General features: G+C 41.2%; 1 protein-coding gene across 2 annotated transcripts in view; it reads right to left on the minus strand.

Annotated features, from left to right (window-relative positions):
• Positions 1-12,041: 12,041 nt before the first annotated feature.
• Positions 12,042-27,362, minus strand: part of BZW2 (basic leucine zipper and W2 domains 2) — a 59,347-nt gene continuing 44,026 nt past the window's right edge. For both annotated transcript variants that reach the window (XM_030008900.1, XM_030008901.2), the window contains exons 8-12: positions 26,444-26,614; positions 25,810-25,956; positions 21,395-21,533; positions 14,157-14,279; positions 12,042-12,498 (exon numbers count right to left, since the gene is read on the minus strand). In XM_030008900.1, coding sequence (XP_029864760.1) covers positions 12,470-12,498; positions 14,157-14,279; positions 21,395-21,533; positions 25,810-25,956; positions 26,444-26,614 — 609 coding nt within the window. In that variant the 3' untranslated portion in view covers positions 12,042-12,469. The remainder of the gene's footprint in view (positions 12,499-14,156; positions 14,280-21,394; positions 21,534-25,809; positions 25,957-26,443; positions 26,615-27,362) is intronic.

Raw genomic sequence — 27,362 nt, forward strand, 5'->3', positions numbered from 1 at the left:
TACACTGAATTCCAAGCAAATGTAAAGGTAAATCTATGCTTAATTCTGCAGAGAATTTTAAATGATGGTGGATTTTCAAGTTAAACATAATTAGTTTACTTCACAGTATGAGCTGGAAAGTGGTTTTGACACCATCTTGTGTTTTGTTTCCATCTTCTATGTATGAGTGAGAGACGTCAGCTCTGGAAGCTGCCAGCCTGTCACCACAGGAGTGGCTTTTCTTCTAGAAGTGTATTGAAACTTGATGGCACGGCTTCCCTAGAGCAGCCCAAGTCATGGCAGCTCGCAGTATACTTGGTGCTGCTTGCCTTGTTGATGCCACTGAGAGAGACACAGCAGCTGACAAAGCAATAACTGGGATGCTGCTGAAAAACAAGGCTGCTTCAGCAGTAGCAAACCATTTTAAACATGAACCTATCTTTTAAAGGATCTAGCCTTAAATGAATATGATGTACTCAAAGTAAAGTGCTCTTGAAGGCTGCTTTTCCCCAGGAAATATTTCTTCATGTAATTTAGGTAGAGCAAGCAATCAGTCGTATCGGGAACAGACAGATCTGGAGCACTGACCACTTGTGAATGCATTGCGGTACTTTGCAGCCATTCAGTGGGATTGCTGGCGTGAGGAATAATAGATATTATGAGTACTATCAGCTATTCCAAGTGCTATTACGATAGAAGCAGGCCAACAAAAGTCAGGTAGACTTTAGGGCCCTCTCCTTGTCAACAGCAGGCCAGTGTTTGTGTCCAGTCGCAATTCTGACTATTGGTGCTAAGAAGTTTCTCTCTGAGATGACCAGCAGGAGTGGACTCCAGGTCTCTCTCATCTGCTTCTCATTGCTGTATCTGTGTTGGGGCTGGCACTCCACCACTTCATCCCCGTAAGTCTCTGCTGTCAGAATTCATGCAGTGTTTCCCGGTATCTTGATGTCTGCCTTGAGTATCATCTCCATCTCTGAGCCAAAGGACAGGAAGGTCACAGGTCTGACAGAACAAAGTAGAAGATCCCTCAAAAGTACAGGGTTTATTGCAAACACTGGGTAAGTCCTTAACTGCCGAAGCTGCTAAGACAGTTCTTCTTTTAAATTGTATGTTCCTTTTATTTGACATTCCTGTGTCAAAGGCATGTGCCCTGCACTAACCAAATGCTGTAGGTACCTTTGCATTTAGGCAGCAGAGCACATTGCTGAAACCAGGACACACATTTGATATTTTTATTCTATAGTTGGGTTTTTTCCACAGTGCTTTATCGGATCTGTTTAATATTATTTTACTGAGCTGGGTGATTTCTGGTTTTTTTGTTTGCCTCTGAAGAAGAATATGTTTCTGCACATTACAGGTTACCACAGCAGTGGAAGATGGCTGGTGAGAGGTGGGTCAGTAGCATAATTGTACTTTCTCCAAATACCTTCTCCAAAATGGGGAGGAGTTTCTGGTTCTGATGCCTGCATCTTTGGGGAATATCTGGATTTCCAATGTTTCCATTTTATGGGGTGGAGTAAGAACCCTTGGGAATTCCAGAATATCTCTGGGTTCCTGATATTTTAAGTGACTTCTTGTGAGAATAGTTAGCAGGAATTTCATCATGGAAACAAAATTCTAGCTTAAATGTCATCTACAGCATGGTTCAGACGCTCCCACTGTTGCAGGACTTCAACTGGCAGGTTGTTGCTCTGCTGTCACTCTCTCATTTATGTTTGTAGAAGGCAGCGCTTTTGCGCCTTTCCTCTAGTTTACTTTTAGGTTCCCATCTATACTATTAAAGTTGTCCCTAGTGGATTCTTCCCTTGGTACGGGAAGAACTTGTCCTTTTTCTTCTTCTCTGAGGATTAGTATTCCCAAGACCACCACGCTTTTCCTCTGCCTTTTTCATGTTAAAAATTCAGGGTTGCTTTGCAACATTAGCACCACCATGTGTTCCTCTTCAGTCAGTTATCCATATATCCACTTACAGCTTTCAGACCTCTCCCAGACCCTGTGGAAACCATTTGGAGGTTAGGTTCATAAGAACCATTTGCTTTAGGACTTCTTTAGTAGATATATTCATATATCTTTGATTTATCCGTGCTGGTTCTCCTTGCCTGCATCTGATTCTTGCATTTCATCTATCCTACTCAAGTTTAGTAATGTATAAAGGTGAGTTTGCACACAGGCAGAGGATAAACAAGTGGCTATTTGCTTTTCTAGTCCTTGAAGGGAGGATGGTGTTATTCAAGTTTAAATAAATGATCCAGATGTGTGCCTGTATCATTTGAGCTGCATTTTGCCCTGAGAACTGTTCAGTTAAAGGAGCACCATCAGCTGCTGTTTCAGGAAGGTTTCTTTAAAAAAAAAAAAATCATTTCAGTTGCTGTAACAGCCACTAAATTATAACATAAATATAATGACTATAATGATATATAAATCACTAAACTATAATCAGTTGTTATAAAAATATTAAAACTCACCCATGCAAAAAAACCCTAGGAAAACATGTAAAGGAAACTGTGAATGTGGTTATGCACAAAATGCAGTTAAAAGCTGAAGTAAAAGGAAAAAAATTGAGATAAAGCAATCTCTGCTCATTGGTAACAGGGACCTGGGTGTGACTGTAAGAGGAGCAGCACATGAGAGAGCAGTACATAGATGCTATTTGGTGCAGAAGTGACAGCACATGACCTTGATTTATGCAGTTATTCTGAATTGTCTTTCTGTCCTGTTTTTTGTATCCTGTACTTCTCTCAGGACTAGTACCTCTCTCTCTCTCTGTCTTTGCAGTGTTTCCAGGTGCTGGCATTTCCCCTGACAAGCTACTGGCCTGTTTGGGATCTCTGGAGACTGCATCCCTATGAATCTGGCTGCTGTGATTATTTTAGCACTCGACGCAGATTTCCCCAAGGAGCAGAGGAATTGTGCCAGCAGATGCGGTTCACGCACTCTGCTTCTCCAGGGCCCAGCAGCAAGGCTGTGCGCAGGTTGGAGGGGCACCAAGGGGGGTCCGAAGCAATGGTGCTTGGTTCCTGCCCCAGCCCCTGGGGAAGGAGGGATCCCCCTTCTTTCCCCGAGGCGAGGGGCTGCCGGAGGTGCCGCTGCAGAGGCACTTCAGCAGCCAGCAGCGCGGGAGGACGGATGGCTCTGATTGCAGGTCCAGAAGTTGAGCCGAGGGTGACAAAATGTTTTCCCAGTCTTTTTGGAAACCTGGGCCAACCTGTGAGGGAGAGGAAGGTGAGATACCGCGGTAAGTGAGAGGTGATTTGTCTGGGAGCAGAAGGTGTTTCCATGTTGGATTTATTGAATTATGTGTGTGTTCTGAGGCGAGAGAGCATTCAGGACACCTTCAGCTGGGTACAGGATTAAATACCCTTTGATTAGAAATCAGCCTTAATGGTTTCATGTGAAACAGCTTTACAGTTTCAGAGGTTTCTGGATTCACTAATGTCTTAAGCTCAAAGCAAAATGCAGGAGATAAGAAGTCTGTGATAGCAAGAAGAAATATAATGTTGTTTCTGTTAACCCCAAAATCCCATTGTCTCGATAAAACCACATAAGAATGTTTTTCTTTTCAAAAAGACAATTAACTCTATCCCAGCTGAAACCAGGACAGTGGGAAAAGTGTGATCTTCCAGGTCTGTCTGTCTATACACTGCTTCCATCTCTTGACAGAAGAGAAATTTCTGGTTCTGGAAGTATAGTCTCATCTCCAGGCCCTTTAAGATGTCTTTGCATTGGTATTATCCCAAGGGCCTGGATCATAGGGACAGAAAAGGACAGACTTGATGCAGGGGCAGGCACCCAGCCACATGGTCAATACCATTTTTTCCCAGCTAGTATAGTGCTGTCTGTGACCCTTGAACAAAGGTGGAAAAGTCTGAATCTCCTGTATTTGAACTTCTTTAGGTCATCAACACAGTAAAAGAGAGAGATTCTGTGACATCTTTTAACCTTTTCTTCCACTGACATGTCCTACTTATTCCACAAACTATAAATTATCTGCCTGCCCACTTCCCTTTAGAATATCCTTCAGTATCACACATACCATCTATCTTCTCTCGGGTGGTCTTATTGATATAAATCTAACTAAATTTTAGAGCAGTTGTTCTCAATTGGTTGGTTTTTTTTTTCGAGGCTGCTGCTTCTATTTTGAACCTGGAGAAGGACTGATGTACTTGAAAGCTAATTGATTTTTCCCAGCTAGACTAGTGGGTCTAATAATATAGGTCTGCCTACAAACCTTATTTTGGTCATATCCTTGGATACTTCAACAATACTATTTTGTTATTTCTTCTGGCGTAATTTATGGCTGTCAGTGTTATGCAAATATCCCAGCAATAACTAGTAGTGATACGGAAAGAGTTATGTTGGCCTGTCAACAATGTTCCTAAACTTCATCAGGGAAAAATAAACAGAAAAATCTCAGGCAACTGGTGTACTGGAAGAGACTGCAACGCAAATGCATCTTCTTATTATGAAGTTGCCATGATACAGTCATTTGTTCATTCTGGGTTGAATCTTTATTTTTTTTATTCCTGTGCATTCCTAAATCGGAGAAATTTGGTGTTCACGGGTGTGTTTCTTGCTGCTAGTGGAGTTCCAGAGCCGTTTGCACTTTCCCTGCAGACCTGTAGGGTGAGAGGTGCTGGACAGTATGGAAGCAGACACTTGAGTCTTGTAACGCCATCAGTAGAAGTGCTAGTGATGAGTGTAGGATGCTGTGGCAGTCGTTAACGTTGAACTGTTAAATGAGACACTTGGACTGAGGTAATTGGGTTTCTGGCAGCCAGCAGCCATGAGAGTGACAGATCCAAGTACCAAAATGTTACCTGTCAGTCTGCAGCTGTGTCATATTAGCAGTTCCAGCACTAGCCTCTTTCCTATTGCTGACTGGGAGAAGATGGTGAACCTTGGCATATACAGCCCAGCAACACCTCTCCAGTGGGTAGGGGATGTGTCCTGTATGTCTGCAAAACAGAGCCATCCGTGTGGTCCTTCTCAGTGATGGCTGAGACCAACAAGAGCGTTTCTTTCTTGCGTCCCTTGTGGGAGAGGCAGCGGGAAAGCAAGCACATACTCTTCACTCTCCTCCTTGTCTGGACCACCTCAGGTGGCTACTAAAGACACCGCTCTCCCAGCATGGCCCCTGGTGCCCCAGGGCAGCAGGGAGCAGTGACGAGGTGAGACTCCAACCTACACAGCTCCCACCAAAGCTCCCGAGGTCCCCTGTAAGCTCAGGACTTCTTTCTCGTCAGAGAATAACGTGGGTAGACTCGAAAGGAGAAACCCAGAAGGGGCCAAGCTGAAACCCCGGCTAGTGCATGGGGTGACATGAGCTGCCAGGCCTCCGTGGGAGGAAACCGCAGCCACAGTCATGCTGGGAATCGGATTCCTGCCAGGAAAAAATAGCAAGTGAGAGCAGGTCATCCGGGACGCCAGCGCAGCAGCTCTGTGCCAAGGGCCAAATATAGGTTATGTGCACAGCCTGGGAGCGCTCGCCAGCCTGAATCCTGTCTTCTGCAGGTGTTGGCATAACTTTCCCTCCCCGGGTTTGTTTCCGTTTACATGAAGCAATAAAGGCCCATGTGGCTGGTAAGGAGCAGGAATTAACTTTTCCTTAAATATCATAGCACAAAACCAAAAGCCTGGTGGAGAAGTGATAGAAGCCAGGCCTGAAGATTGGCCTTTTTTCCCCTCCAAAATCGAAAGATGTGGCTCTTTTTGGAAAAGATATATTTATGTAATTTGTCCTTGTTTCGGTCCTTAATAACCAGCACAGCTCAGCCAGCACTGAATGGTTGGCTGCAATTAACCCGTGTAATATTATTTGTGACTCTTTTTGAGAAAGGACTGGTTTGTCTTGGCCCACAAGCCTTATTTTACATAGTAAAAAGCCCAATTTTTAAGTGCAAATGCGATTTTTAAAGGTAGTTATTCTTGTCCATGAACATGATGGGAACTTAAAGCAAAGCCTTTGAGATGCCAGAGGAGACCCGTTACAATTACCAGGCAGTTTACCAGTGCCTCAGTAAGGGTGGCATGTTTGAGAGTGACAGGTTTTGTTCTTTTCCATGCACTCTTCAGACAAACCCAGCGAGGCTGAATCGTCACACGCCCTACAGCCACCACCGCACTAGGGCTGAACCCGCCGGTTCTGAAAGCGCACATTTTGAGGAAGGTGTTCTAAACAGAAACCAGAGTTCAGCAACCCTGCACCCTTAAAACACTGAAAGCAAGGGATTGGGCCGCATTTTCTTGCTCTCTTTGCTTGCCTGAAGTGCTGGTCTGTCATTGCATAAGTGCACAAGCTGTCCTGAAATAAAATTGTGCCGCTCAAATATAAGATGCTAAGAAGCTTGCTTCTTGCTGCTGATGTAGTACCCCAGTTGCTTGTCAGTGCCCTGCCCCAGGCACCACCATTCGGGAGCTGTGCTGGGAGCTGGAGCCCCACGATGGGACTGTACCAGGGAGGGGAGGAAGGGCCTCCATCCCTCTCCAGTCCCACCAGTGCCACTCAGGTCGGTGCATGGATGTTTGAACAAAGAAGTTCTGCATCCTAAACTGTGAATTATGGCTGCGTGGCAGGTAAACATGAAATGACTCCCCCACCCACCCATTTATGAGACCTTGTCTAACACTACTTTATGCCTCTAAATCGACCCTGGGGGTCTTTTAAAGATTTGAGAAAATGGCTCCTTGTCACTTGAACTCTTGATTTGCGTGCCAAGTGATGATTTGAGAAGCAAAAGGGTTTCAGTGTTTTCAGCAAAAAATTTTCATAACTGCATGGGACTCAAGAAAAACCAAAATGTAGCTTTTGTGAAAATTATGACAATCGCGGCAGCTGGCTAATAGGAACTCAGGGAGAGTGGGAAAAGCTGAACTCCACTATTGCCAAGGACTGCGTGTGGCTTAAAGATGCTATAGTGAGCGTGGGTGTGGGTAGTGCTGAGAGCTTATGTTGTAGCACTGTTTAGCGTAGTTTATGCTTTTCACGTTAAACCACTTCCCTGTATTTATACTTAAGCTTGCTAACCCCTTTCGGCCTGCTCTCAAGAGTTGGAGAACGATGATGCAAGTTGCTCACTTTTTTCTGTTTATGTGCCCAGCTCTCCGTTATATGCCAAGCAACAGGCATGAAGTGTTTGATACTTAAAAGTCCTACCCAGGAGCTTGGCTAGATAAGTCGTAAGAGAACCCACTACCTCATATCTCTTAATGAAGAATAGGAGACCTTCTGGAAGGTGTTTCTCAAGCCCCCAAAAGATGTGATAAGAGTAGATGCTTCTCCTGCACATATGTGCAACCATATGGCACAGTTTATTCTGGGCCATGACTAGGGTTTCAAGGCATTCCTACATTACAAAGAAAGTTGTTAATGAATAGCATGTCCTGAATTATGCCTGAGGTAAGAATTATCTTTTAAGGGATTTTGAATAGCCTTTGAATCTTTTAATTAAGAAAGCTACAGGGGTAGAATAATGCATACCTTAGAGGTATTAAAAGGAATCTAAAAGCAATTTTAACAGCTAGATGATCAATTGTGTGTGTTTTCTTAAAGTAGTTGCCCAGCTGTTTCTTACAGCACAGGAAGGGAGAAGGCCGAATCACTTGTTTGTCCTGTTGTCACTTCAGTTAACTGGTACAGATTAGGGTAAATTCCAAGCAGCAAGGGATTGCATTCAGGCTAAAAGCATTATGTATAAACAATGCTTCAAAATCCTGGTGTTCTGAATTTTCTGAACATTTTTATTAAAAACAAACTTTTTGAGTAAAGCCAATAATACTTTCAACAAAACTAAAATATATTCTAAAAATTTTAAGTTACAAAGTAGTTTATTCATTTACAAATAACTTCTCTCATGGACTGAAACTGAGTTGTAGTCAAATTATCTTCCCTTTAGGATTACACACATATCTTGTACTAGTGCACTGACTTTCTCGCACGTGTACATTTTCAATAGTTTTCTTAAAAAATAGTCTAACATTTTATAAAATTGTATTTGTATAGTAAAGGTATTTTAATGTTTAAATATAATGCCTGAATAATGTAATAATTCTAAATATGTATGATGTTTACCAATATTACATATTTATAAATGTTATTTATATTGAATATACTATAGTAAGCATTTTAATAATTTTATTTAGAATTCAAAAAGAATGTTCAAAAATAGTTTTTCATTTTTAAATCTGTTTTGACAATGGACAGGACCTTAATCAGAAAGAAGTCATTACTACAGCTCAAGGTTCTTTGTGGAATGAAAATATGCCTCAGGTCACCAGCACCTCCCATGTTCTGAAATTTTTAAACACGAGAAGAGTAAGTGGACACTAATTTATTTAATATGTGCAGCCACTGGATGAACTCACTTGCAAGATGTGGATAGTTTATTAGAAAACTACTTAAAATCTGTAAGACTGAACAAAGAGAAGAGCTATATCCCTATTGTCCTGACTGGTTGCTAGAATTATCGAGAGCCACTTCTGTGTAAAAAAAAAAAAAAAAAAAAAAAAAAAAAAACCAAAAAAAAAACCACCAAAAAACCCCCAAAACCACACCCCCACCCCACCCCCGATGTATCCCTCCCTCTCCCAAGCATGGTCAGGGACTGGACCCTGGGACCTAGCAGAGGGTCTCACCTGGTAGAAGCTGGTTTCTCCAGGTAGTAAGTAAGTAAGTGCCCTTCTCGCTCAGCCAGCCTGGAGCTGCACCAGGGACGAGCTCGGGGACTTTTGGCACAGGTCTGGCCACTGGGTTTGGGATATGCCGGCCGAGCAGGTAAGAGGGATGCTGGCGTGGAAGGTCATCACCACATGTCCTGCGGGTGAATCTCTATTGGCCAAAACACGGTAAGGGTGAAAGCAGGATTGCTGCTGAAAACACTTGAAAGGAGTATCAGCTTGATGATGGTTTGTTATCTGTAGGATTACTAACAACTGCTGTAGGGTAGGAACCCCCTTTGTATATGGCTTGACCCCGTTAGACAAGCCTGCAACACCATTAGGTAATGGAAGCAGTAAGAAATAGGAACTATATCAACACCTTTCAGATTTCTAACCAGTGCTATAACCAAGGAGACTGTAAAACTCGCTGTTGCATCCCAGGGAAGATGCTGTACCTCTCCTGGAGAGCACCTGCATGCTAGAAGAATGTTTTAAAGCAATATAAATGGTTCTCTTAGTTAAAACCACAGCATGATTTCAGAAGGGAAAGGCCAGAAGGGAAGAATCACCTTCAAATTCAATAATCCCCATTTTAAAGTGCATCCTATTGCAATTTATTGTTGCGTGAAAGAGATATGTACAGGCCTGATATTTAGATTCCACTGATGTTTCAAAGTTAAATGCAATATATTTAGTGTTGACTGTAACTTTCATTTCTCTCACACAGAAACACTAATTCAAAGTTTGTGTTAAAGAAATGCTTTGGGTTGGGGACATTTTTAAACTGAAATGCAGACTCTGTGAAGGCTTCCAGGGAAGGGTACTTTGCCTGAAGAAAGTCATATAAAAAAGACGTGCCCAGCTTCTAAACTATGGGTTTCTTGAAAAGCCTAATCATTACATGTGTTTGTACTGAAATTGTCTGATGCAAACTGGGTCTATTTGTATTCATGCCCCCACCTAGTTCAGTTACCAGGATGTATGTGAAATGCTGTGTGAAAATACAAGCGTGCATTGAAAGTCCCCATCTGAACTGATCTCAAAGATTAAGTGTGGAAAATTCCTGAAAACTAGATTTAGAAACACTTAGTGCCTAAGCAAAATAACAAATCATTTTGCTGGGGGAGGGCAAGCCAAGAGGGGCTCCCAGGAGCTAAACATCAAACACGATACGAACACAGAAGACGTCAGGTTTTGGGAGTTCTGTGACTGAAAATTGGACAACTACCATCAGTCCAGAGTGCAAATCCTCATCCTGCTCTAAACCACAGGTCTCAACTTGGCCAACAGCCCTGTCCTAAAAACACCCATTTCTCTCCAACACATCATCTATAAAATGGAGCCTGGGACAACCGCATCAGCAATCATAGAATATCTCAGGTTGGAAGGGTCCCGTAAGAATCATTGAGCCCAACTTGAGGGGTGCCTGGCTTGTAGGTACCTGAACTTCAGTGAAGGGGATCCCACTGAGCATGAGAGAGCTTGGCTTATATCCGCTGTATGCTGAGGGGACAGACGCATCCAGCATCCAAGACTTGCTGCCTTTTGCCACAAAGTGCCTGCTGCTGACGATGATTTCTCTCTCCAGCAGATGGCCCGGCCAGCCCGCAGCCAGCCTTGTCCAGCTGCCCCTGGCAGTCTCACCACAGGCGCACTTCATGGTGTCCTCTGCACGTTATTCTAGATCAGCACCTTTGAAATCAGCCCGAGTTTTAGATTATACAGAAAAGTAGTTTTACGTACACCCAACTGAATATTCATTAGTACCTTAGAAAACCGCTATTTTGAATTTGAAATGTTTCCAGCAATAGTGGCTCTGTATCAAAGACGACTCAATACTACCACTTCACAGCTGCAGAGTTTGTGAACAGAGGGTCCCAGGTCAGTAGTGCCTGGCAAATTTATTTTCTGTAGTAACAAAGACTGAAATGGAAAGCATGCAGCTAATGCATCAATTCTGCTTTATAGTATGACTATCTTACTGTCTCCTCTAAGTTACTGGAAATACCGACATGACATGACATATTTCCCCTTCCAAAGATCAATACCTGTTACAAAAATAAATGCTGTTCTAGATGGAAAGCTGGCATTCAACAGCACTTGATTTCCACTTGCTATGTGCTGTTTCCAGTAAAGCTAGATACATACTGAGACAAGACATTTACAACCATATGATCTGTGGCTTGCCTGAAGTGTTGACTTTTCCATAGAAAAATCTGTACTGTCTGTTAACTTACTGGTTTCTAATGACAAAATATGCCACTTCTTTAGTTAATTATGCTGTTTCATGCTTTTCCCCCTGTAAGAATACAAGCCTGTCTTTTCTAAACCTTACTAATCCAATCACTCATATTTCATGTGGATTTAACTCTAAGGGAAGGATGCAGAGTGTTTTAAGTAACATATTCTTAAAGAGAAGATGAACTGGAGCGGTGCGATGTATCAGCAAGCTGACTCGCTGTCCTAGTCATTCAGGGCCACCAGCATGGTCAGAGGCATGGACTGCAAAGAGGAGAGTGGGTCAGGAGAAGACTACTTCCAAAGTAACCAGACCTATGAGAAATAAAATGGCAGCAATTGTTACCTGATCAACTGCTGTGTGAAAAAAAGTGCAAGCTGGGAGATGGTGCTGCACTGGACCTTTGCTGTTGAGTTCACATCCATGAGGCACAACACAGGATTCCAGGAACTCTGATCCCGAGTGCTGGCTGAGTATTCCCACAACATCAGACCTCTAGCTCCGGGCTTGGGTTTTGAGACTTGCATGCATGTACAAACCTGCACATTGGCTCTATTTATGCAACATCCTAACCAGGTCCCAGGCACTGGAATTGTAAATGGCATCACATCAAGGCACAAGGGGAATACTAAAGAAAGTAGGACGAGTCTTGAGAAGTTTATATATTCATTTATGTATTTCAGTCAAATATCTAATTGTAACATCATGCTGATGTAAGTAAATTTCAGATTTCACATGTAATGACTTCTAGTCATGTGTGTTTTGAAGCTAATGCTCCTAAAATGAGATTTTTTTTTCTTGCAAAATTTAGCCATCACCAATAACTGAGTGTAGTCTGAACTAAGAACAGCATATTCTTCTACTTATCGTTTGCATCAATTTTGCACATTCAAAACTGGGAGTCTACAGATTTGTTGCTGTACATTTTCTTTGGCTTAATAAGTTGAATGAATCAACATTTGCTATGGAATCTGGTTAATCTGTCCAAAGTTATACAGAAATGTGGGAATAAAGATTAGACAGTGATCCCAATTAACTATGGATGCCGATTTTGTGGTTAAGAAGTATGAAAACAGGCTCTTGACATTCTTGTGTAATTTTCACTTGAAGAATCATAAAAACTTTGGCAGATCAAATTTAGAAAAGATACACACTAACACCATGAAACTAAGATATAAAAGCCATTTATTCAAAAAAATGTGGTGGTGTCAAATCACATACACAAGCCAATATTGAGCTACAAACACAGACCAAACGGTTCTATAAACAGAAATTGGAGTGTTCATATACCATAGTACCTGAAAAAGACCGTTAATAAAAAGGAGTCCATAAGTATTTCATTTCACTTTTTCTATATGGCTCCTTGCTGAATGTCTTTGCCTAAGTTAGTGTACAATGAGCCAGAGGTAGAGTCCCAAGTAAAGCATCTAATGCCTCAGGGCTCCATTAAAAACCTTTATTCTTCTAAACAAAAGGAAAGCCTAGCCTATAGTTTTCTGTATGACACTGAAGTAAAGCCTCTTTGCTTGAACAGTACAGCATTCCCAAGCGCATTTGGCATTAACCTAGATTGAGACTGTGCTTTGTTAAACCGTCTCAGTTCTCCTCTCCTTCGGACTCCGACTCTAGAAGAAAAAGAAAGTAAAACACTTCATGTAGGTTGCACAAGGACAGTGATGCAAGCAATTCTATAAAGATAACAAGATAGTCTTCCAAAATTCAAATGAAAATTTTCATCACACCTAGTATTTCCTAGGAAAGGTTGGCAGATTAAATAGTTAGCCGGAAAGAAACACACGGCTTCAGAAGACGAAGATCTACTCTGCTACCCTCCTTGGTGGAGGTCTTCATTTACAGGTCTGTCACTAGAATTTTAACCAGATCACTATGAATTATTCTGGTCCTCATCTGCACAGACATGCAATGCGTATCTGAGCTGAGGATCAGCATTATTTGCTCTCTCTTCTAATCTCTATGAATAGGCTGTGCTGCTATCATCCAGGAAGCACCCTTTAAACTATTTGCTCTGCAAATACCAATCATCAGCATCATACAGCCTATCTAGAAAGGCATATGTGGTGTTACCCTACAGCAGGTATGAAGTCCATACAAATTTTTTTATGATTTGTATAGCATACAATAAAAGTAATTTTGAAGTAGAAGCAGGAGAAGTAGAAGTAATTTAGAAATAGGAACATACATGGTGGTTTTGTCACCTAAAGCTACTTTGCATCATGTTGTATTTCTGTCTGTGTTCACCTGACAGGAAAGGGCTTGCTGCCAACAAATATTACACATTAGATCAGATTTCTCAGAGCAAACATGATCTGCGTGTTCTTACAGCAACATTTTGTCTCCATTTGTACTGGACTTTGTAATTAAGGACATCTGGCAGAGGGGACATGCAGGAAAGGATAAAAATAAAGAGCAACAAAAAGGCATACAAGCAGAACATTGAAAGGGGAAAAAATGCTTAATTAGACCAAGATTGCTAGTCCAGTCTTAAGTATGAAATTAGCTACCATTTTTATGCTGCTACCTGCACGTGTGAATTGCTGCAAAGTCTTATCTGCTCCTTAGCATTACTATGTGTTCCCTCCAAATTTCTAAAATCAATTACATTAAATGGATGCAAATGAACGCTAATAATTATATCCCTATCTATTACACATGGATTGATCTTTCCAACTGATTGGAACTCCTTTTCAAGCCAAAAAAGATAATTTTTATATTCAGTACAAACCAAAGTAATTTTCTATGCAGAATGTAAGAAAAAACAAAAGTTAGGGACTAAAGCAACTAGTTCCCATCCCCAGTAATAGTCTTAAAGCAGCAAATACAGACCAGATATCTTAGCCTGATCATTCAGCTAAAAGCAATTTCAACTGCAGTAGCACAGGCAGGCTTATGCTATGTTCATGTCACTGGTACAGATGATAATAGCAGAAAAGGCACTGATACAGAAAACTGTTAGGTTGCATATGCTAACACCAAGGTACTTCACGTGGTCATCAGCGCAGCATTCCTCCCTGCAGAAGCTTAAAAGAATTTATCTACAGACAAGTGGTACCTGATGGCTTAAGGACTTCATAAGGACACCACAAACGTTAAAAAGCAGCAAGTGTTGTTAGGCTTGGGCATGGATGGAAACAATTTGGAGCAGTCATGCCTGCTGTTTTCTATTCTAAGTCTGTACACTTCATATGCCTATTACAACTAAAATCTGAAAAAAATAAATTTGATTTGCAAAGAGACTACCATAGTTCTTTAAATGAACCTTTACCTTCTTCAGCGTTTTGCAGCCACTCCACAAATTTCTTCATCTGGTCAAGAAAAACACTTTTGCCTTTAGCAACATGCGCTTCTTTATACCACTTGAGGATAGCTTCTTCACTCAGAACATCAGCTGAAATACAGATCAGTGTTTGTAAAAAATCAATGTATTTTTTAGAGGTTAGCAAATTTTAAACATGAGAGAAGAAAGATTTTTTTTTTAAAGGCAGCATGAAGTAAGTTAATATGATCGCAGTGGAACAAGCTTTGCATGAACTGTATTAGGCTATAACTACGGAATATCTGATGCATATAAGGGATTCCAGATGCAATAAAATGTGTAATGCATTAGACTTAAAATAAAGTACCAAATACTGTGCTTCTGTAAAGGACAGTTCTCTATTCATCTGCTTTAAATACACCACATAAGATGGTTGGATAAAAAAATTGGTCTGCACATCTTAGAAATTACCACAATAAGAAATACCATGTTTTTTCTTGCTGTTGGATCACAGAACTGTGCATCGTTCTAGAAATCTGAAGTGACAGACACCTCCTGATTGAACAGTTAAAAGACAGCCAGTAGGGATTTTTTGCAATCAGTTGTCCCTAAAGTTTTATATTGTTTTTAGCTAATAAGTTTTAAGGTCACTATTCCGACCACCCATTTTAAGGGAGCGGCTCAGATGGACAGCACGGCTGACATTTTTATGTCAAGCATCAAGAACAGAATAACTGTCAGTGAGGGAACGTAAGGCTGAATATGATTCAGAATAAAGAAATCCTAATAAACAGCAAGGACACTTATTGTTTCCAACAGATGCAAATTGAGGTCTAGCAACAGACCTCTAGCCCCAGGAACAAAGCTCCTGCTATCCAGCCAAGCCAAGTATCTCAGTAATTGATGGCTGTGGAGGCAAAATCTGGGATCCACAATGGCATTTTGGCAGTTACGTAATGCAAGATGCAAGAATAAAAAAAATAAAATCTTCTATATTTGTTCTATATTTGTATATAAAAAGACTAAAGACAACTTCCTACATCCCATTAAAATTTCCATTCTTTTTGTCTTTGAACAAATCACTCTCCCTTGTTCTGCAAAATCAACACATTTATGTTGAGTTCTTCACTGCTTCCTTGAGCTCCTCAGTGCCTTCCCACCCATTGGGTATTGGCTGGCTGAAGCGCCAACCCTGACCACCACCTTCACTTCAGCCTGAAGTTTATAGCAGATGTGGCAGGGAAGAAGGCAAACTGAAATAAATGACACCAAAACCCCAAAGCATCTGATCAAATGAGACAGAGTAGACACATTTCACATATGCTGTTGAATAATAAACAGATGGAAGCAATCAGGGATACATTTGAACTTAATCAAAACTATCCCAAGACATCCAACAGTAACTGAATATGAAGTCTCCCTGAAAATTTGGAATTTAGTGAGTGTGTGTGACTGGAAGTTACCTTGTCTCAGACACTTTTCCAAAATAAAACTTCTTCTGCAGTTTTCTGCAACTGCTGGTAAGCTGAAAACGCAGGGAAAACAGGACTGCACTGGCTCTGGGCTTTTTTCAGTACACCTAAAATTGCACTTGGTGAACCCTACAAGTGGCACATAAAGCCATATCTTCCTGAAATCACAACCCACCACAATGAACTTTTTCTCCAATGTAACAGAAACACTGGAGCTTAGGAAGAGGTTTCAAACATGTTATTAAATACTTGCCAGTAGTCTTTAGCAGCAGCTCAAATGCATTACAGCATTTAACAAATCAGGATTTTCATTTAGCAAACATGAAAATATGTCACACGGACTCTCACAAAACTGCAGTTTAATCCTTGCATGTAAAAAGCTTACTTTCACCACAGAGTCCTGAAGTTCACACAACTACATCTGCAGAATTACTCAGGGTGTGACATGTATTATGATCCTTAGGGACAGGCAAAGAAAATCAGGAGAGATTTTGGGGGCAGGGGGGAAGAGTAGAGCAACCCCCTCCCAGGACTCAAGCTAGCTCTTGGGCATTGTGGACTTTTGAAAATATGAAGTTGCTGTATAGAAGAAGCTGCCTGTTGCTGCATTACAGTCCACTGTACAAGGAAGTGCCTCCAGGTAGGTGCATATCTCAATCCAAGAGTAATAGGATTTAAGTTTCTTTTTTTGATTTGCAGACTGTAAGCTCAGTGGGTTTATTGCCAAAGAGGAAGCAGGAACTTCTCAATCCCTCCCCAAAACCCCAAACCTGGTAATAGCAGCATGTAATCTCACTGTATGCCTTGAAGATTAAAACATTCTCAAGTTAGGTGGATGAAAAATTTGCCTGTATATAACTCCATAGCAATAAGCCTCCTACACTAACAGAGAAGAACAAAATGCATTCAACTACAAAAAGGACAACTGCAACTCTCCTTTCATTTATAAGCAATATTATTTGTAATACATTCATGCCTCCAGTGCTCATAAGAGATGATATTCTCCTGTCAGCACAGACATGCTCAATTAAACAATCATGCAGGACAGGGTGTAGTTAATCATACCTCTAGGTTGCTTTGAAGCAATGGGAACACTGGGGGGGACGGCAGGAGGTAGGGAATGATTCATTTTGTATATATATATAGTTATTCCTCATTAAAGTTGATTATAGATATATTTTAACAGCTGAAGCTGAACACTGTGGTTTGTGGGCGTGTGCACATCATTTTCACTGCAGTCCCAGGTGATGTCAGCCCAAGAGAGCTGGTTTTCCTGCAGGTGCAGCCAACTGCCACTCAAATCACCCACGGTGAGAGCCTCCAGGGACGTCCCTTATGAAGGGGAGAAGCTGCAGAGCAGAGAGACTGGAGAACCCAGTGCCTTTACTGCAGGGTTAACTAGAAAGTTACTTGAAGTTCTGGTCTCAGCTTTGTACCAAATCACCCAGTTCAAATGAATTTCTGCTTTCAACTCAAACTGCATAGCCATCGGCAGTAAAGGGAAAAAAAGTACACCCTGTCAGCTGCCATCACAGTCAATCAATCTGCAAAATTCAACTCTATTGCAGCTAACTCTGTTGGGAGGAAAGAGCCTTAAGGCAAGGGCTCTTTCAATGCAAGGAATGTCACCCACAGTACAGTTACGGTCTTTATGGTTTGGGTTTGTTTGTTTGTTTGTATTTCTGGGAAAATTTTGCATCCAGTACCAAAAGAAAGTAATTGAATAATGAAGATATTTAAAGATAATTGTGTTCCATCAAAAAACAAAACCTGTGTATCGAGTGGAACTTGAAGATTCAGTTCTTGTAAGCACAGGATTCCTGCAGTGTTTGAGAAGACAGTCTGCATCGTTTGGTTACAACATCTCCGTGCTGCAGAAGAGTATCTCTGAGGCCTAATTATGCTGCTGCAAACCAGAGTACTACTACACATGTACTTGTGATTTATTTTTTTTTTTTTAGTATTTTGTAAATGTTGTCTTGAATTCTAATGCAAAAGTACACAGAAGCTTTGTGCCTGCTAAGGGTGTTTGCTTTTCAAAGGGTGAAATTCTGATCCTTATGAAAGGAATGGTTATTAATTTCAATAGCATCAAGTTTTCACATTTGAAATTTCCAGGTTGGACCCAAACTAAAAGAAAGGAGATTCTGCAAGTGAATATGATATACAGCATGTAATCTAATAACAACGCTTATTTTACCCACAGTTAAGGGACATACTGCAACATGGACTAAAAACCAACATACATCTTACAGTGCAAGGATAACTAGCAAGGTGGCTGGCAAACTTATTACGTGTCACTCAGAAGAATTCAGTAATTCTTATTCTGCAATTGGCTTTTAGATTGTTGGTCAAAATGCAGCTGGCAGATTTACAATTGCATTGGCTTTAAGTGATAACCAGAGAAGCAACATCGTAGCCAGGGATCAGAAAAGAACTGTACAGCTTACTTTTCTCTATACTGTAGCAGGAACACAAAGATGATATAATAATAGTAATAATAATAATAACAGTAATAATAATAATAGTAATAACAATAATAGTAATAATAATAATAATGATGTCAACAAGCTTTGACTACAGAACTGCTTTTGCAGATTATACCTACAAGCCGGTAAGAAGCTGCTACCATGTAAGGGAAAACAGGGCTTGGGCTTTCATTGGGGGAAAAGTGGATATTCCTCCTTGTTTAGAGACAGAATAAAAAAAATTAAAGAAAGAACACAGGCTTTCAAGACCTTCTAGGTGCTAATAAGCCCCACCGTTCCTTTTAATAAGTTTAGGTATTTCTAGGTAATTCCCAGGAAAGTAATCCAAGGACTACTTTATGGTGGAAATATGGGAAGGATTTAAATGCAAGATGTTGGACATGCTGATGAGAGTAGTCATAGAACTAAATTTGTCAAAGCATGAGTGGCATTTGGTGTCTATCATCACTGATGACTATCTTCATGCCCAGGAAGCACTCCCTCATAATGAGTAATAAGCAATAAACTGTCCACATTCATGCTGGTAGCTAGCTGCATTTCTGTCTGCCCATCCACAGATAATTCACATGCCTTTATTTGTCACTAGAAAAAGTTCATTAGGTACCCTGAAACCTCTCCAGAACCTGTGCAGGTTACACTTGAAGCACAACAGAAAGGGGAACGTGGGCATCTGCTGTTCCTTCACCACCGACACAGTAATTAATAGCTTTTGGGGGCTGTTTTCCTTGACTATTAGGAAACAGAAGATAATGCTGTCATCTGCAACTTATCTACAATAAAGTGTATGTCTCTAAAAAGCCTTGATGGTTTGTTTCTAGTGGATAGGTATGAACTGGGGAAGAAGGAGAGGGTGGGATCTACCAGCACTGAAATGAAGCAGAGGCAGGCAGCATGGCTCTGGACAAGCCAAAGCCATGAGCTGTTAAAGCTCGTTAACATCATGTGGGAGAAACAGGAATTGGAGGACTAGCACTCCCAGAATCTTTGCTGGTTGACACAGCAGCATGTCCTTACCTAACAGACACTGTTCAACTCCAAAGCTGCCTTAAGTAGATGGAGCTGATGACTTCCTTACTGCGTCCAGCACTCAGAAGGGCCCTATGGCTAGCGGCTGTAAAGTTAGGCGAGCAGTTGCTAGTAGGCAGCAGTAAGCCTGCCAAACAGGGCAGATCCAGCTTCAGCCTAAACAGGGCCAGGAAGGGCTGGCAGCTGTGCCACCGCATGACTGCATCAGATGGCAGAGGCAGGTGCTCCAGCACGCCTGCCCGAGATATTCCAGGCAGGAATACGGGCATGGTGAGTATTGCACATGCTGGACATGGTGAACTCATGGCTTCCACCAACAGGCCATATGGTAGCTCCAAACACTCTTCTAGACATCATGCAAATCCTAAACAATATTGCAGCACCTGTAGTGCTGAGGCTTCTCATCCTTCCTAACAAGCCTGCCTGAGTACATCTCCAGAGTCAGAACAAGAGCATGTGGGGCGAGCAGAGTAGATGGGAACTGGGTTCTTGGAACATGTTAAGTTTAACATACAATTGTCCTGGTTTCAGCTGGAATAGAGTTAACTGTCTTCCTAGTAGCTGGTACGGTGCTATGTTTTGAGTTCAGTATGTGAAGAATGTTGATAACACCGATGTTTTCAGTTGCTGCTAGTAGTGTTTAGACTAATGTCAAGGATTTTTCAGCTTCTCATGCCCAGCCAGCGAGAAAGCTGGAGGGGCACAAGAAGTTGGCACAGGACACAGCCAGGGTACCCGACCCAAACTGGCCAACAGGGTATTCCAAACCATGTGACGTCCCATCCAGTATAGGAACTGGGAAGGGGGGGCGGGGAATCGCTGCTCGGGGGACTAGTTGGGTGCCGGTCGGTGGGTGGTGAGCAATTGCACTGCGCATCATTTGTACATTCCAATCCTTTCATTATTGCTGTTGTCATTTTATTAGTGTTATCATTATCATTATTCGTTTCTTCTTTTCTGTTCTATTAAACCGTTCTTATCTCAACCTGTGGGTTTTGCTTCTTTTCCCGATTTTCTCCCCCATCCCACTGGGTGGGGGGGGAGTGAGTGAGCGGCTGTGTGGTGCCTAGGTGCTGGCTGGGGTTAAACCACGACAACAATTTAGTGATTTATTTTCTTTTTTGTAATAATTTGGAATGTCAGGGTTGCTCTTGCAGGCTAACACAGTAATGAATTTACAAAAATTTTGAAGGGAATCCTACACGAGACTATTTAGGGTTTAACCATCGCTTATGGTCTGAGTGCACAGCAGTTACGGCACTCATTCACCATGTCCAAAGTGAATTTTCTTTTCCAAAGAAAAGTGAATGAAGTGCTTGCTGCAGGTTGAAGTTTCAAGTTTGTCCTCAGACATTAATAGCATTTACAAATTGCAGAATTTGAGGACAGAGGGACAAGGTGTATTGCTTTTTCATTTGATCACTGAGGCCACACTACATTGACACAAGGATGGAAATAAATCCACATGATTCACTTACTTCTGCCTTCTGAAGCCATGAAATTATTTTAACAGTCTGAACTTGTTTGCCTTGAACATGTACCTGGGCACAACAGGGTGAACAAAGATCACTATTGGGTTTCTACTCCTGCTGATTTTTCTCCTTCAACTATTTATAGCAAGAATGTCAGAACAAACTGTTTGGCACCCACCCATCACACGCAGTGCAAGACCATTAGTCTCTATGACAACCCAATCAGAATAAACTTGCAAAGGAGTCAACTTCACAATAAAAAATTAAATCCCTCAAACTATGGCACCTGCAAGAAATTGGCAGGGAAAGGAAAAGGGAAAGAAGAATAAGGAAAGCTCCTTCTGGCAGGGAGGGAGTAACAAAAAAACCCAAAACCAAACCAACCCTGAAAAATCTTCCTGCCGAGAGGGTTTGCACTTCCAAGGTTTCTTAAAACCAAGCTCTACTCTACTTTTTAAATCTGCCAGCAATTTATAGAAATGTCTTCCTAGAACTGGTTTTATACAAGGACTAAACTGCACTTGAACAGACTGTGGATGGTGCTTGGATCCTGCTCATGCTTCCTGACTACAGGATAAATGCAACAGAGAGAGAAGGGCTTGTTTTGGCTTTTCCTGCTGCCACATGCTCCTTTGAACTACCAAAGCATAAGGTATTTCAGAGTTCAATTCCAACACAACTTTCTCATATGCAATACCCAGAGAATATCTGTTTACTATTACATCATAGGTGAGTGGTTGGCATAGAGAATCCACGCACAATATACAACAGTGGATAGAGACTTTTACCTTTATAAAAGAGTACCACTATCTTCTGAAAGGCTTTCATGAAGTGGATGTTGTCATAACAGTACTCCTGCACCTTCTGGAGAAGAATCAACTCTGACTGGCCTTGAGTGCTGAACACAGCAAGCAGGGGGGCATATTGCTGAAAGGAAGAGAGGGTAAAAAACAAAATGCATGTCAGTATACTGAAAATAAACAAATAAAATTTTTTAATGTATGCATCATGAATTTCATCCCTGAAAATCTGTTTCACTGAAACCTTAGATACTTGCTACTTGTATTTAAACACATACAATGCATATACATAAATGTCTATCTGCTTTTGTAAGATGTGCTGCATGCTGTGAGCTAAAATTCAGTACCACTTATAGATACTGGATTTTGTAAAATCAATTTATAAAGTCCATATCTTAGAATACTGCTGCTCGTACATTTCACAAGGTAGTATGCTGCTGATTCATGAGTGATGCTTTATTGATGTTCATAACATAAGACACCCAAGGATGAAGTACATGAAAATTCAAATCTCTAGTTTCACAGAGGTTTCAGAAGTCCCAGGAAATTGAATTAAATTTAATTATTTCAGGTTAACTGTGATCAATCATCATTATTTTTTTCTCATTATCACCATCAGAGTATTATGACAACCTTTGCTTTGGTAAACAGCAATGCTTTCAAATCACAGCATTAACTACTAATGTTATTCTGACAAAACAGTAGCAGTACATTTCATTGTCTTCTCCTGGAGTTTATTAATATAATAAAAGATAAAGCAAAAACTTTTTTGTTATGCAATTTTTTTCCTCTTATTTCGGATCTTCAAATTAAAAATTACATTATGGAACCATATCCTGTTCACTGTCTCCTTAAAAACTACAGTGTTTATATCCATATCTCTCCAATTTCCTTTCTTCTTAGCCTGTGACAAGTTCAGCTAAGACTGCAATCTTAAATTTAAGGTAATATTAAGAGCATTTTTCAGAGCTGAAGGGAAGACAAATTACCCTTGATCTTCAGAGCCCCCAGCCAAATGTACATTAAGGTTACTATTTAAATTGTTCTTGCACTGATCAGCTCAGCCTTTCTTCATCATTTTCAGCAACACTCTCAGTTTGGCATTTTTCAGCTGGATTTGCAATGGCCTCATATTGCAGAGTTCTGGTCTGTGTGACCAGGGCTGCCAATGGACGCTGCCAGGTAACAAACCATCCATCACCAGCAGCACTGATGGACACGTTCAAAAGCACATACACTTCAGGACTTCTCTACAAGAGGCTAAATCCTGAGGTTTTTATTCAACATGATCCATGGAAAAATCCCATTAAAAAGCATGAAAATCAACTGAAATTTGACAGGTTGGTCCAGAATCTCTTTTCCAAAATAATTATCAGCTATTAATTCAAACAAAGAGCAAGAAACCACACATCAACTGTAACAAGAGCAGCTAGGCAGGCAGACAGTATTGTTACTTTTGGAAGAAACTCCCTTACAAAGTAACTATGAGAAATTACTAGATGTAGCTAACACCAGAGGTTGAGGTTTTCCACTTCTGGCAAGTATAGCTACATCTTTAGAAACAACGTTACTGTTTTGGTAAAAACACTGCAAAACTTGTGCAGGCTTTGGGTCGCAAAGCTCCCTCTTTTTCCTCTTTTGGCCCTTAAAGGCATGCTGCTGGTATGTAGGCAAGTTGCAGGGAGGCAGGGCAATATACATTGCAGCTCGTTTATTTAATAGCCTTAGCAGAACCCACTCCCATCCACAGGTTTGTCAAGTGCTGCGGTCTATAAGCGTTAAGTCATTTATAATAAAACCCCTATCTGTTCAGTTTAGAAGATACCTTCATTTTGCCACATCTGACTGACTCCCTTCGCATTCCCCTCTCACTCCTCAACTGGTACAGTCTTACAAGTTTCACAAGTGTCTAACTGACTAAGGAACCATAAAATTAGCTTCCTCTCACTGCTGGCTGAGCGAAGTGGCATTATTTTCCATTTGCCTCAGGTTTGGTAGCAGCAGGTCAGTAGCCGCAGTGTCATAAAGCTCACACCACAGCCTTGCCTGTGGTGCAAATTGTCTGGAGGATCCTCCCCTCCCACGGGAACGTCTTGTCTCTGCGCTGGAGGTGGCCCAGGGGCTAAGCCCCAGTGTCATAGTGAGGTCACTGGGACAATGAAGAGCTTATCTTGTAAGATTCAGCGTTTAACAGCTTGCCTTGTCTCCTCCAGAGTTCAGCTCCTGCCAGTCCTGCTGCGCGGATGGCACACGTGGCATTTACTGGTTCATGCCTGCCGACCACATCCATTAGGAAGCCGCTCATGCAGTAAAGCTCATTAAGAACTGTAAACTAGGTCAATATTCTGTGCCTTGACATGTCTTTTCAGGGGTCTCTTGTATACAGCTTACTGAAAGAAATCTAATAAATTCAAGAGACTGGTACCCAGATGTCAAAGCTTTGGGAAGTGTGCTTTGTGAAAGTTACCCGTCAGGTACAGCCATACAAGAATAAATCCCACCACCTGGCATGTCCCATGTCACGTATGTATTCATACGCGTCCTGACTCATGCCACTAAGGCGAAACAAATCCATGATTGTTTCAGGGCATGTCGACACACAGGAGGGCACAGGAACTACACTCTGTGTCGTGCTAACAGCATTAATCTGATTTCTGGAGTTGGCTCACACATTGGGTCAGCTGAGAGACCAAAGAGAGGAATCCAAGATCTGTCTCTACCTATCCACAGAGGAAGGATGTGAAACAAATGCTGTTCATTTTTGAACACTGAAATGTAAAGCAGCAGCTAGCAAAGTCTAAATTTCTATTCCTACTGCTTCTGTTAAAATCTTACCTGTAAGGGCAAACAGTAAATACCCCATACAAATTTGCCCTGTTTTGAGACAGTGGATGTAGCTAGAAAGATGCCCATCTTACATAGGCAAGATACCTTACCTAATTTAGTGGGGCTACATACATAACTGATGGCTTTGGTCAGTGAGATGCATGGACCTGAGCATCCAGTCAACAATATTTGCACAAAGCCAGCTATGTTTCTCTTTTCCCAATGTTCAAATATTCCAAAAAGTGTTTGTTAACTTGCCCTGCAGTACTAGGCAATAAATGTCAATGGATACTCTGTTACAACTCAGAGATATGATCAATTTTTCCATCAAAAGAACAAGAAAAACAATTTCTCTCCTCCTCCTGGAAACTATCTCATCTTTCTACTGCTATTTGGGTTGCTTGAGAAGACTTCAAGGCATTCAGTTTTACCATCAAAGACTATACAAGATCCCAAGCGGCTACATTTCTAGGATGACTGATTGGGAAACCAAATTCAGATGAAAGGACAGCAGAAGTAGGAGCTAAACCAATGTGGGAACTCCAAGTATGGAGAGGCATCCAATATGAAGAAGAAAGGAATTCGATGAAGCTTAAGATTCCATTTACCGTAAAGATATTCTTCTGTCTTAGGGCAAATCTTTGCAGCCCTGGCTATGAGGGAGTATTCTCTTGCTCATGGTTTACCAGCTTAAAAGGACTAATTCTGCTGGAAAGCCTCTCTGCCTCTGTTCTCAGTTCAAGTGTCCTGCACTGCACAATTCCTTTAGACTTAGATGAGGAATACCAACCATAGTAATGGCTCCGATGCCTCTGCATTGTTTTTAGGTTTTGGGTTTTCTTCCCACTTCAAAGTCATAAGAGTTTTTGTACCAACATGCAACTGTTATACTGCAACCTGTCATCACTTCGCAAACTACAGCCCGTCTTTCTATGCATTCAGTTCTCTCATCCACAAGGACAGTACCTGGATCAGAGAGTAACCACACTATACAGTGCACATGCTCTCAAGCCAGCTCCTGGCTTATTAGTTGACAAGTTGCTGAGTATCCAGCTCCCACAGTCAACATCGGCAACAACCATTTCACAGATTCTGAGCTCAGCAGTCCTACCTGGATCTAATCAGCTCTGTGTAAAGCCAGCACAGGTGCTGCCTCACCATGCTCCCAAAATTTCTTTGCTTCTGGCAAAGACATTGCAAAGGCACTTCCTGCAGGCTTACTAGTCAGGTCTGAGCAGAGCTGAGTCTAAGCACTTGCTTACCATTGTCCCCAGTGCAAGGAGTCTCTCATGATCCGGTGCACTGAGAAAGCACAACACAGAGGCACTCGGGCTATGATCGCCTCAGTTTGCTCTGGCTCTCTGCACTGTATGCCTCAGGGCATTCAATAATCTGAACTACCTCAATTTTGCATTCATTTGCCTAAAGTAGAAGGGACTATGCACAATGCTTGGTGTGCTCAGTGTTAGCCCTCAAAACTCTAAATCTCCTGGATTTAAACAGGCAAAAACTTGACAGCTGTAGAATGTATTCTGTCAATTCACAGCAGCCCTTCCCCTCTTCACCCATGCACGCACCTTTAGATGTTTGAGGGCTTGCTCTGCAACCAGCTCTTCTTTCTTGTTCCATTCCACAGCATTCATGACACAGGTCCACAGGAGACCGATCACTGCTGGCTCTGGTAGCTCATTTCTTTTCATTTCCTCTTTTACATAAAGCACTACCTGGAGCAGGAAATAAACTGCTGTCTTAAGCAACATTTCCAACCAAACAGAAATGATGCTGACTTACCAAATACTTGCAGTCATTTACAAATAACACCATGGTATGGAAGTAATAAGAAACAAAATCAGAACAAGAATAATAAAAAGGAATCATATAGCATGTTTTTATTTAGTGACATTAGTATTACTTGACTACAAATTGTGTCCTTCCCCTCCAACCTAGCAGTTAATGCAGTTAAATTAAATACATTCTCATCAAGTATAACTGAACAAAAACCCCAAACCCCATAGTCAGCTGCAATTGCAAATCCAGAGGATGTTTTGTTGCTTTAGTCTTAAGCACAGAGTGAACTGATGAATAAATTAAAATAATTTAAAGAAAAACAGAGGAAATCTTTGAGGTGCTTATGTGTTCCTTTGTACCTACTGGTGATTTAAGTCTTTGACTATTATTATATAAACAGAAGTTGTAAATACTGCACTCTACCTCTTTAATTGGGCATTCCTGAGAGAGACGTTCTTGTAGTTCTTTTTGAAGTTCTTTACGAGTCCCCAGCGACTGCTGAACTCTAAGGAAATCTGAGAGCTCTTTTAGTCCTGCTTCAGTAAAATATTTGGCAAAATGGTCCACATTCTGCCGGTTGGCTGGAAATAGTTCCTAAAAAGACAGGAATGCTCTCCATTAAATAAATAATCAACTATGACTCTTGACAGAATGGAAAGAACTTTTTTTTAAGAATGAACAGTGGGAATTACATAGTACTGCACTTAAAAAAAAAAAAGTCAATGCTTGTATTAACACTGGGAAAGTCAACACTTCATTCACAATGTTATGTTTCATTATAGTGGAGGGGAAAATCATGGCCAGTTACGCAAAAATCCTAACACCCTCTCCACACGAAGTGCATGTACTTATGAACAGCTGTGAGCTTAACATGTCGCTCAAAATAGTCCTCAGAGAAACTATACCTTTTCCAGATTCCAAGAGTCTTGTAGGTAAAGTACAAAGGAATAGATGGTAAAGCCATTATATGCAAAGCACATTCACCATGCCCTCACAGTGCATCCACACATTTATGTCTTAAGAAAAATACACTTAGCAATACATATATGGCCCAGGCACCCTGGCCTGATGTTGCTACTCTGCTGAGCAACGATTACCACTAATGCATCCTTTAACAAAAATCACAAAATCCACTACGTACTGTTAACATTAGCTCCTGTAGGCATTTCTAATTCAAAGACACAGTCAATCTATGATTTATGAAAGTCCAGCTATTTAGAAAAGTCAAAATTATTCTTAAAAATTGCTAGAGCAAATGCCCTGTCTTGGCAAGGATTGAATGGCATTTGCTTACCATCCAGTTCTTGGTATCTAACAATGATTTGTGGGATGAATAGCACTT

Source organism: Aquila chrysaetos, chromosome 3 (genome assembly GCF_900496995.4).
Source record: "Aquila chrysaetos chrysaetos chromosome 3, bAquChr1.4, whole genome shotgun sequence".
NCBI classification, from domain to species: Eukaryota; Metazoa; Chordata; class Aves; order Accipitriformes; family Accipitridae; genus Aquila; species Aquila chrysaetos.